Source organism: Lipotes vexillifer, unplaced genomic scaffold (assembly GCF_000442215.2).
Source record: "Lipotes vexillifer unplaced genomic scaffold, Lipotes_vexillifer_v1.1 scaffold1134, whole genome shotgun sequence".
Lineage (NCBI taxonomy): Eukaryota > Metazoa > Chordata > Mammalia > Artiodactyla > Lipotidae > Lipotes > Lipotes vexillifer.
The window spans coordinates 477,424-489,377 of NW_006772145.1; the positions used below are offsets into that span (position 1 = coordinate 477,424).

Sequence of the window (11,954 nt, forward strand, 5' to 3'; positions counted from 1 at the left end):
GGTGGCTTCCCTATTTAACTTCAGTGCTTGCCATGACAGAGAAGTCTGTTCCTTCAATGGGGTATATCAGCCAAAAGTTAAAGGGTCATTTCTGGTAAGGGCAAAAATATGGAAAGATTCCTTTTTTCCCCATTGAATATTTCTTTCTCACCTTTCTATTTTTCCTCTGCTGAGTTTCCCACTTTCTTATTCAGTACCCTGAAACCTCCATATTATATCCCATTCTGAAACCTCCATATTATATCCCATTCTGAGAACTGATTTCCTTCTGCACGACTTCCTTACAGGCTTTTGCAGGATTCTACTACACAGCCAGTGCTTTCAACCTTTCGGGTAGCTTTTCCCTGCACACCTTCAACTCAAGCACCTGGAATTTCTGCTCACAGAATTGGGGTAAGGTCAGTATTTAAAGAGAAAGGATCCATATTGGTACGAAACAGTACAGCAGAGTAGATTCCATTTGTGTGCATGTGTGTGTATATTCTGAATTTGACTTTTATGCTGTCCTCCTTTCACCACATCCATAAGATGGGGATAGTAAGGGACCCCACCTCACAGCTGCGTTGTGGATTAATGTTCTAACCATGGGCACAATGGTTATAACAGTGTTTGGCACGTCATAAGCACTCTATAAACTTAGATTGTTCTTCTGTGATGTTGTATAGGGATTTGGGGGGGGGATATAGGAGATATGGTGTATATGTACAATGGAATATCACTCAGCCATAAAGAATAATGACATTTTGCCATTTGCAACAACATGAGTGGACCCGGAGGGTATTATGCTTAGTGAAATAAGTCAGACGGAGGAAGACAAATACGTATATGTGGAATAACGTAAAAAAATAAAACAAATAAAACAAATGAACATAAAACAGGGATATTTTTATCATTGTATTATTTTATAGTAATTTTAATTATTAAATTCTGGGTGATAAGATTCTTTAAAATATGACGGCTGACCTAAGCTGTTCTGAAATGGGTTTTGTTTTTTTTGTTGTTTTTTTATTTTTGGCTGCGTTGGGTCTTCGCTGCTGCGTGCGGGCTTTCTCTAGTTGCGGAGAGCGGGGGCTACTCTTCGTTGTGGTGTGCAGGCTTCTTGTTGAGGTGGCTTCTCTTGTTGTGGAGCATGGGCTCTTGGCGTGTGGCCTTCAGTAACTGTGGCGCACGGACTCAGTAGTTGTGGCTCATGGGCTCTAGAGCGCAGGCTCAATAGTTGTGGCACACGGGCTTAGTTGCTCCACGGCATGTGGGATCTTCCCGGACCAGGGCTCGAACCCGTGACCCCTGCACTGGCAGGCAGATTCTTAACCACTGCGCCACCAGGGAAGTCCCTGAAATGTGTGTTTTAAAACCTGCCTCCTCCCTGTTTTGAACCTGCCTTCAGCTCCCACTGCTGCTCCCCCGGTTTGATGAGGAGTACGCTCGCTCCTACTGCTTCTCAGCCCATTATATCTACCACTTGCTTGTAAATGGATACCAATTCACCGAGAACACCTGGCCCCAAATACATTTTAAAAAAGAGGTAAGTCAAAGCACAAACTGTTTCCTCCTCTTTCTCTCAAAATAGATGCTTGTGTGTATGTGTGTGAATGAAATGTAGAAGATAAGTGGGACTTGGGGATTTAACTTGCTAAATGGAGCCAATGAGACTTGATCCCTGGTGAGCTTATGAGAAGAGATGATGGAGAATTCAGAGGAAGTGGTCATCAGAAACCTTCCACATGAGTTAAGGATTAGATGCCAAGAACTGTGGACTCTGAGCTCCGTGGCGGCAACACTTGTTTTATCATCCTCATATTCCTAGCATTCAGCACAGGGCCAAGAACATGGAAGGTGCTTAGTAAATGTTGTTGAGTGAATACATAAATATGTTAAGGAACAGAGACTTTTCATCCTGACAAGAAGCTTCAAATGTAACAATTTTGTTAAGAGAACAGTAACTAATTGCTCTCCATTTTACACAAATGTCAGAGTGAGATCTATGCTTCAGAGAATAAGGATTAAATAAGCAGCATTAAATAAGAATTTGATCTTAGAATGAGTATGAGGTCACTGTATTCACTCTCAAGTGTCCAGAATGGTCCAGTGCTGGAATGACAGTTCTTACCAGGTGACTATTTGGTGAGGGGCCTCTGTACCTTGCTTTCAGGACTCAGCCCTGCTGATATTTTCATCCAGCACTCTGTTCCCCAGATTCTGGGAGGGTTTTCTCATTTCAGGAATAGCAGATGTAAAGCCTAAAGTATGTCTGGAGTCAGTCTGTTCGATGTTAGCTTCAGCAATAATTAGATTAAAGCAAGCAATATCCAGCATTAGGCCTGTGACTGTTTACTTTTACATAGATAAAACTGAGTCATCTATAAAAATTAAGGATGTCTGGAGATGTTTAAGGACTGTTGGTGGCATGTACTCTCCAAGCTTTGTTTCTAATTAATCTAATTACCAGGAAAGTACATTATGAGAATGGGGAATGATTTTCCATTAAATACCAATTTGGGGGGAAACAGAATTCTAGGTTTCAAGTTCCTTTCCTTTATTTATGAAGAATTTAATACTCGATCAAATTAGTATTCAAATGTGAGGGTATAAATAGACTTCAGAAGATTTGCCATGCAAAGATTTACATCCAAAATATTTTTGGAGGAAGTGATCAAATAAGAAGAGAAATAAATCCAGATGTATAAAAATATAGGAAGAATAAATGATGTTGTGGCTTAAAATTTATATTAAAAATGAAAAAAGAAACACCAAAGAAAAGTAAAAGAGAAGAATCCATTTATAACAACCCAGAATTCTAGTATAGCTAATATCCAATGTGATGGGGGTACGGTTGAGGGTCATAGGATACAGGGACATAAGAGTGGCCTGAAACGCTCATCTTGTAAAGTGGTACATATTTATATCATTTTTAAGGCAATAAATGAAAAAAAAAACATAGGGAAATAGCACTTATTGAAAATTTAAAACTAAGGTATTAGAAAGCAGTCCAAATATATTAATAATCACAATAATCATAAATGCACTAAACCTACCAGTTAAAAGGCACTGTCAGATTGGACTTTTTAAAATGAAGTATATGTTGTTTATAAGAGAAACAGTCTTTAAGGACATGGAACATTTTTTGGGTTTTTTAAAAATTTTATTGAAGTATAGTTGATTTACAATGTTGTGTTAATTTCTGCTGTACAGCAAAATGATTGTTATACATATATATATTCTCTTTCGTATTTGTTTCCATTATGGTTTATCACAGGATATTGAATATAGTTCCCTGTGATATACAGTAGGACCTTGTTGTTCATCCATCCTATATACAATAGTTTTCATCTGCTAATCCCAAACTCCCAATCCATCCCTCCCCCACCTCCCTCTCCCTTGGCAACCAAAAATCTCTTCTCTATATCTGTGAGTCTGTTTCTGTTTTGTTCATTTTCAAAGGACATGGAAAGTTTGAAAGTTAAAAAAAAATTTTTTAACTATCAGGCAAATACTACACAAAAGAAAATTGGTGTAGCTTTTTAATATCTGACAGAATAGTCTAAGATAAAGAGCATCATTTGAGATAGAGAGGATAGAAGATTGCAAATTTGAAACATTTATACATCTAATAAAATAGCTGAAAAACATGTAAACAAAAATTGATGGAACTACCAGATGAAACTGACGAAGTCTGCTTCCCACTTAAACTGACCTTCTTTTCTTCTTTTTTAATTTTTTTTTTTTTTTTGGATATTTATTTGGCTGCACCAGGTCTTAATTGCAGCACGCAGGACCTTCAGTGCTGTGTGTGGGATCTTAGTTGCAGTGTGTGGGATATTTAGTTGCAACATGCGGGATCTTTTTTTTGGTTTTGGCATGTGGGATCTTTTTTTAGTTGCGGCACGCGGGCTCTTAGTTGCAGCATGCAGGATCTAGTCCCCTGACCAGGGATTGAACCCGGGCCGCCTGCATTCAGCGTGGAGCCTTAATCGCTGGACCACCAGGGAAGTCCCCGACCATCTTTTCTTAGAAACTGGTCCTGGGTTCAGTAAAACATGCATCACCCTCTTTCTTTAGCTATAGACACTTCTGTACCCGATGACAGAAAAACTTTCGCTGTTATTAACTGTGCCCTCTTCACGCTTGGCTGTGACGAGGCTGTGAGGATTAGTTCTTCTGGCTGTTTTCTCTGCAGTGTGGGAGATTGGGCCCTCGAGCCTTTGTGGTCACAGTGACCTGGGTTCTAGCCCAGTCTCTGCAGTGTCTGAAATTAGGCAAGTCCTTTGACCTCCTTAGGCCACAGTTTCCTGGGGGTGTCTCAGGAGGGTGACCATGGTGTGCCCTTGGGATGTAATCCGTGCCTCAAGCCCAGCCCTGAGAACTGAGCCGTCTCCTCTACTCCACAGGTGGGGAACAGCAGCATAGCCTGGTCTCTTGGCTACATGCTCAGCCTGACCAACCAGATCCCAGCCGAAAGCCCCCTGATTCGCCTGCCCATCAAGCCGTCTGCCTTTATGGGCACCCTCACCTTCTTCACAGCAGTGGCCTTGCTGTGTCTGACATATTTTGTGTACCTGTGTGTGTCATCCAGGAACCAGAGGCGTTCCCAGCATGCCTTGGACAACACAGTGGACTCTGAGTGAGCCTCACAATGTGGCTCCTGGAGCCTGAGGGCTGCCCATAACCAGCCTGGGGGGCACCAAACAATGCAAGCAAAATTTCCATCTTCAGGAAACACAGCTAAAGTCCAATGCCTGTGTGCCTCTCAGATACTGATTTATGCCAAAGCACCTCTTGGGGAGTCTCTCAACTGTTCTGTGTACATTGCTCCTCCAGAGACCCCACCACCCACTAGCTGACCTATTGGGGAACAGAGGAGAGACAGGCCATCAAGGTCAGGCTCTTTCATCCAAGTGCCCCAGAGGAAGAGTAAGTTGAGAATATGACAGTTTAACGTTGAAGAATTGACCTCAGGGCTCAGTTTGCATTTTCCCTCCTTCAAAAATGCTGTATTTCTCCCAGCGGGTTTGGAAGCTGGCAGGTGTCTAGTAAGCATCTGGCCCCGTCAGATATCTCATTTTATGGCTTCCTCTCATTGGTCCTTAACTAAGACTTTCCTTAACAACCCCCAAAACATTGAGCTCCCTCAGACTGGGAGAACATTGTATCTGGGGGAAAAATCTTCCTTTACCCCAAGGACAGTGGCCCCAGCCAAGCTTCTGTCATGTAGGCAGAACCTGAAGGACAGAGACACGCACAATGTCTACCAGAAAACTACAGGCCGTTCCTGAAGTGGGATTCCCTCTCAGGGCTCTGCTCGTTAGATCGCCACCTGTGTGTGTATCATCCTCCTTGCCTCCCCTTCCCATTGCTGTGTCCCCCTGTAAAACGTTTATTCCTAGGAAGGCTATCATGTTCCAGATCATTCTGCCTTTGCTAGGCTTTTGCTTATGGTTGGCTTTCCATCGTTAGCACCATATGCATTTCACCCACCATTCCGACAGGTGCACCTGATGTTGTCACAAGACATCCTCTTCTATGATTTGCTTACCAATTATCAGTACTTTCCTAGATGGTAGGCCTCTGCATAGTAGCCACAGTTCTTGACTTTGGGAAAAGAAAAGGAAGCTGCGGGGACATTTAACTCCAAAGTGGGATGGGAAAGAACTCTAGCAAGTCCAATGGCTACAAATTAAAAATAAACATTCTTTCCGATTATAGTTTGTTCACTGAATACAGAATAAATGACTCTTATTTTACTGTGACTTGCAGTGTGTGTGTTTGTTACCTTGCATGTGGTACTCTTTCTCCTAAGGACCCAAGGTGGCATTTATGAAAGGAAGCTTTAAAAACTAAAAAAAATTTCTTAAGGAAACGTTCCTGGTGCATTAAGAAAGTCATGCATTAATATTACCTTTATTCCAGAGAGTTCAAAGTGCTTCACTTTAATAAATCTTTGTTTCCTTAAGATAACTGAGTCAAACATTTCTTTACTTTTTTTGACATTGCAAAGCTTCTGTGAGGCTACAATCTGCCACTCAGATCTTGATTCCCACCCAAAATGGCTGCTCCCATCCCAAAGTGCACCTTTGTTCACACAGTTCTTCCTACCTAGACTGTGGGTCATCCTCCCATCCAACCAAATAATCATATTTCTAAAGGCCCAATCCTAGCTCTACTTCTTCCACAAAGCATTCCTTGCACACAAATGTGCATGCACACACACACACACACACACACACAATGATCTATCTCTTGGACTACTTTTAAAAAACTAACTACATAAATTCTTATATTGTTGCTTATCTTTGTGTGTGCATATAGCTTATTCTAAAATACACAGTAGGCTACATAAGGGCAATTCATCACTCACACATTCATTTAACAGATATTTAAGAAATACCTACTATGGGCCTGACACCTTGCCAAGTGTGATCTCAGATTTGGATAAGTGCTAAGACTGTATTATATACTCAACATATTTGTTGATCTATGGTTCCATAAATGACTGAGGGGTGGGCAGTAAGCTCTAGAGATATCAGATAAAATAGTATCCAAGTCACCAAGAGTTTGCAAATAAAAAGATACGTCTGTGCAGGAAAGAGGGTCAAAGCTCCATGAAGATGAGTTGTAGTCAACATTTCTAGCCAATTTGGGAATTTGGAATGAACTGATGAAGTATTTTGAGTTTTCTGACATATACCAAAGAATTCTTTTCAGACAGACCATCTCGAAATCTGCAGGCTAAGTAATGTATCTGGCACTACTGTGGTAGGCAAAAGTCTAAGTAACACCCTCTGGTGTTACTCCTGAGATTACATCATTACATGGCACAAGGGATGTGCAGATATTAATCAGCTGACCTTAAAATGGAGAGATTATCCAGGCAGGCCTAATCGTATCACATGAGCTCTTTAAAGGCAGAGTATTTTCTCCAGAAAAGGAAGTCATATTCAAAGCATGAGGAGGATTTGACTATTGCTAACTTGAAGATGGAGAAAGCTAGGTAGAAAGGGCCTGAGAGCAGCCCCTAGGAACTAAGAGCAACCCCTGGCTGACATCCAGCAAGGAAGAGGGACCTCTGTCCTACAACTGCAAAGAACAGGGTTCAGTCAACAACCTAAATGAACTTGGAAACAGGTCTCCCCAGAGCCTCCAAATAAGAGATTGACCCAGTTGACATGTTCATTTCAGCCTGTGAGCCCCTAAGCAGAGAACCCACCCATACTTCTGAACTTCAGAGTTGCAAGGTCAGAAATGGGCGCTGTTGTAGGCCACTAAGTTTGTGGCCACTTGTAACACAGCCATAGAAAATTAATAAAACTACAGAACTCCAAGCCCCAAGGCTGCAAACAGAGCAAGTGCTTACATTTGAAATATGTAGTAATGATAAAGTGATTAGGTGTCACAAATTGTGCCTATTCCTTACAATAACCATGCAGGAAAAACATGGGCTCAGAGGTAAAATAACATGCCAGCATCACCAGCTGGAAGCATTTTTGGAGATGGAGATTGTGAGTTGAGATTCTAGTTAAGTCCAAAATGCATTATGTCCATCATATTTCCTTTCACAGACAAAGGCAGTATCGTGGCACTTAGGAGTTCGACTTTAGAATTTTGTAGTCCAACATACCCATTCACATACAATTGCATGATTTATGATAGAGATGTCACATCACAGCAGTAGTGAAAAATGTGGGACAACTGGATTTCCATATGGAGAAAAAAGGAAATTGAACCCATTCCTCTTACATTTTCAAAAATCATTCCCAGGTAGTAAGTGTGAAAGACATAAGTGTGAAAGATAAACCTACAAAGGTTTTAGGATAGAATGGAGGAAAAAAATTTAAGATCTTGAATAAGGGAAGGGTTTCTCAAACACTACATAAAAAGCATTAACCATAAGAGAATACTGGGTATGGTTGATTACATTAGATTAAGAACTTCTGTTCATCAAAAAACACCATTAAAAGAGTAAAAAGACAAGCCATAGGGTGGAAGAAGGTATCTGCAACATATATAACGGATAAAGGACCAGATTGTATGAAGAACTATAAATCAGTGAGAAGAAGGCAGATGATCCAGTTTTTCTCAGTGGGCAAAAGGCTTGAAAAGACATTTTACTAAAGAAGAAATCTAAATGTCCAATAAATATAAAAAGGTGCTCAATCTCATTAAATAGATAAGGGTAATGCAAATTAAAACTATAACAAGATAGCACAATATACCCATTAGTCTGGCAAAATATAAAAGCCTGACAATACCAAGTGTTAGTGAAAGTATAGAAAAATGGAACTCTCTTACAGCAGGTGGGAATGTAAGTTAGTGCAACCACTCTGGGAACGTGTGCTATTGTCTAATAATGTTGAAGATATGCATACCAGATAGCCCAGAAATTCCAGGCCAAGGTATATATACCTCTGAGATGCGTGTTCTAATGTACATTAGGATACATGCCTAAGAATGTCCTTACCAGCAACCAAGATGCCCATTCCATAAAACGGAAGAATAAATAGTAATATATTTGTACTAGAAAATATCATACAGCATAAAAATGAAAGAACTACAAATATATGCTCAATGTGGATGGATTTTACAAACATAATGTTGAGGTTAAAAAGCAAGTCATAAAGTAGGTAGGTAGATAGAATAATTCCATTTATATAAAGTTCAAAAACAGGTAAAACTAAACAAAGAAGGTAAACTCTAAGGAAAAGCAAGGAAATTATTACTCTTAAATTTGGAGGAAGATAGGAGTTGTGTTTGGAAAGAGATAAACAGATGTCTTAGTTGGCTAGGGCTGCCATAATAAACTACCATAGACTTGGTTGCTTAAACAACAGAAATGTATTTTCTCACTGTGCTGGAAACTGGGAAGTCCAGGATCAAGGTGCTGGCCAGTTCAGGTCCTGGTGAGAGCTCTCTGGTTTGTATACAGCTAGCTACCTTCTCGCTGACCTTCCCTCTTTGCTTATGCAGAAAGGGAGAGTGAGTGCTCTCTTTTTATAAGGGAACTAATCCCGTCATGATCAGTGGACCCCCCTCATAACCTCATCTAACCCTAATTACCTCCCAAAGGCCCCATACCCAAACACTACCACATTAGGGGTATGCTTTCAGCATATGAATATTGGCGGCACACGAGCATTCAGTCCATAATAACAAGACTTCTGGGGTGACAGTGATGTTCTATAACTGGGTATAGTTACAGGTGTTCTCTTTTTTCCAACCATTCATACGCTTTCTGTATGTCCTATATGGCATTTACAAATAAAATACAGATCTGGGGTAACTCAAGGATTTGCTACTTGCTACCTCTATGATCTTCACAAAGTCTTTCAATCTCTTTGACCCTTAGATTTCTTCATGTATAATGGGGATAATAGGTACCTCATGGTAAATTTTTTTTAAAGAGAAAATTTAGCACTCAGCTAGTACCTGGCACAGAGTACAGCCAATGAATAAAAGTATAAAAAAGTATTTCCTTCACTCATTTATTTATTCACTCATCATACATTTACCAAAAGTGTATCATGTGCTAAGTAAGCCCTGGGCTGGGAGACTAAGGCTGGGAGAGAAATGATACAAGTTACTTTCCTCTTGAAACATGAGACACTGCCACCCCCTGCTGGAGCCATGGAGAAAATCCTTCCTGGTTGTGCACTTTTTTTTCCTCCATAACTAAAATGCTGAAAAAAACTCATAGTTCAAAAACATTTTCAGGGACTTCCCTGGTGGTCCAGTGGTTAAGACTCTGTGCTTCCACTGCAGGGAGCACAGGTTCGATTTCTGTCCAGGGAACTAAGATCCCACATGCCAGTGGTGTGGCCAAAAAAAAGGTTTTTTAAAATTTTATAAAAAAATGAGACAATTCGAAATTTAAACATTTGATATTATCAGTGAATTGCTGTTAATTTTTGTTTAGGTAAGATAATGGTATTGTGGCTTTTTTTCAAGAATCCTTACTGTTTAGAAACTTGCTAAATTATTTCAGATGAAATGATGTATGTGCAGTATAGCAGTCAGGATTTAATCCGAAAAATAGAACCAATAGGAGATACATTGATACATGTAATTTCAATTTCATAAGAAACTGTTTTTGAAAGCAATTGGATTATGTGATTGTTGGGGCTAGTGAGGCAAGTATGAAACTCACAGGGCAGCCTCACCTAGATTATGTAGGATAATCTCCCTTACTTAAAAATGACTGATTATGGTTTTAATCACATTAGATTAATGAATAATGGAGGACTGTAGCCTAGCCAAGGTGAAACATAAAACTAACCATCACATCTGTGAATTGATTCAAAATAACATGGAAGGGAGAAGGCAGATGGGACAGGACTAGTCCATGGTTTGATGGTCCTTGAGGCTGGGGTGATGGGTACATGGAGGTTTGCTATAGTTTCTGTCTGCTTTGTGTATTTCACAATTTTCTACAGTAAGAGGGTTTTAAAATATACTTTAAAAGCACTCAGAAACTCTCTGCTTTATATTTGATATCTTTCTTTCTGGATCGTTTTCTCTATACGTTTTCACATAGTTAAGATCATGCTGGAGTTATATCTTTATATCTACTTCTTTCATAGCATTATACCATTAGCAGTTTCACATCTCATTAAAAATTCTTCCCAAATATCAAACAAAATGATTAATAACTCAGGCTCTGACATCACACAAACCTGGTTTGAATCCCAGTTCTGCTATCTGCTGCTGAGTGACCTTGGTCTAAACTTCTTAGGCTCTCTATTCCTCAGTTTCTTTTAATATATTCGTTCATTCAGCTAATATTGTGAGTGTCCTGTGAGCCAGATCCTGTTCTTGGTGCTGTGGCTACACTAATAAACAAAATAGACAAAGTCCTTGCCATCATGAACTGACATCTGTGGAGGAAACTGACACTAAGAAACTAAATACATATTGTATAGGGGGTCACAACTAATCCAGAGAAAAATGAAGCATAGTAAAGGGGATAGGGAGTACAGGGATTGCTACTTCATACAAATAAGTCAGCAAAGTCTTTTCTGATAAGGCGACATTTGAACAAAGACTTGAAGAAGGTGAAGGTGTCAGCCATTTGAATATTTGTTAGAAGAGCATTCTAAGGAAAGGAAACGATATATGCAAAGGCCCTGAGGTAGGAGCACAAGGTACAGAGAGGAGGCCAAAGTGACTGGAGCCGAATGAAAAAGTAGATGATGTGGGAAATGAGGTCAGAGAGTTAGCAGGAAGTAGACTATGCAAGATACAGTCATTAGGGGGGTCTGAACAAAGGAGGGGCATCTATCTGGCTTCTGGTTTAGAGGGTTTACTCTCTAGCTGCAGTGACAAAAATAAAGTGAAAGGGGCAAGGGCAGAAACAAGAAAACCAATTGGTAGCCTATTAGAATCACCCAGACAAAAGATGCTGGTAGTATAGACCAGGGTGGTAATGCTAGAGGCTCTGAGCAACCGTTAGATCCTGCATGTATTTGAAAATAGAGCCCACAGGATTTGCTGATGTGTGTATGTGGGGTGAGAGAGGGAAGGAGTCTAGGATTATTCTAAAATTTTTGCCTGAGCAACTGGAAATATGGGGTTGCCATTAACTGAGCAGTGAATGCAGCAGGGGGAGAGAGTTTAATAAGGAGGAGGTTAGGATCCAGACTGCTTTTAAAAAGTCTGCTTCTACCAGCACAAATCCACAAGCATGGGAGAACAGGAGAGAAGAAAATGGCAACAACATATTTGACACATAAAAAGCTGCTGGACCAGGGTTAATGGGTTAGCAAACCAAGAAAGCCTAATACTAAATCAATGAGGAAACTGAGAATCAACCATTTTAAACAGCAGCATCTTCAGAAAGCTCAGGAGTTCAGCTGGAAGCTGGGTTGGTGGGTATAAAATAAGGATGATCAAAAGATTAAAGATTAAAGTTGTTTAAGAATTAGTAGCTCCCTAATCCCTTCTCCCACTCTTTGCTAATGGATGAC

The 11,954-nt window shown here is 40.2% G+C and overlaps 1 protein-coding gene and 1 non-coding gene across 2 annotated transcripts in view; both read left to right on the forward strand.

Moving 5' to 3' along the window:
• ENTPD3 (ectonucleoside triphosphate diphosphohydrolase 3) overlaps positions 1–4,625 on the forward strand; it is a 33,044-nt gene extending 28,419 nt beyond the window's left edge. Inside the window, 4 exon segments of the mRNA XM_007447343.1 lie at positions 1–94; positions 288–398; positions 1,388–1,525; positions 4,389–4,625. The exon segment at positions 1–94 is cut by the window's left edge and continues 8 nt beyond it. Coding sequence (XP_007447405.1) covers positions 1–94; positions 288–398; positions 1,388–1,525; positions 4,389–4,625 — 580 coding nt within the window.
• Positions 4,626–9,710: 5,085 nt separating this feature from the next.
• On the forward strand, positions 9,711–9,783 carry TRNAG-UCC (transfer RNA glycine (anticodon UCC)). The gene has a single exon. It is a non-coding gene; the product is annotated as a tRNA-Gly (tRNA).
• Positions 9,784–11,954: the final 2,171 nt, after the last annotated feature.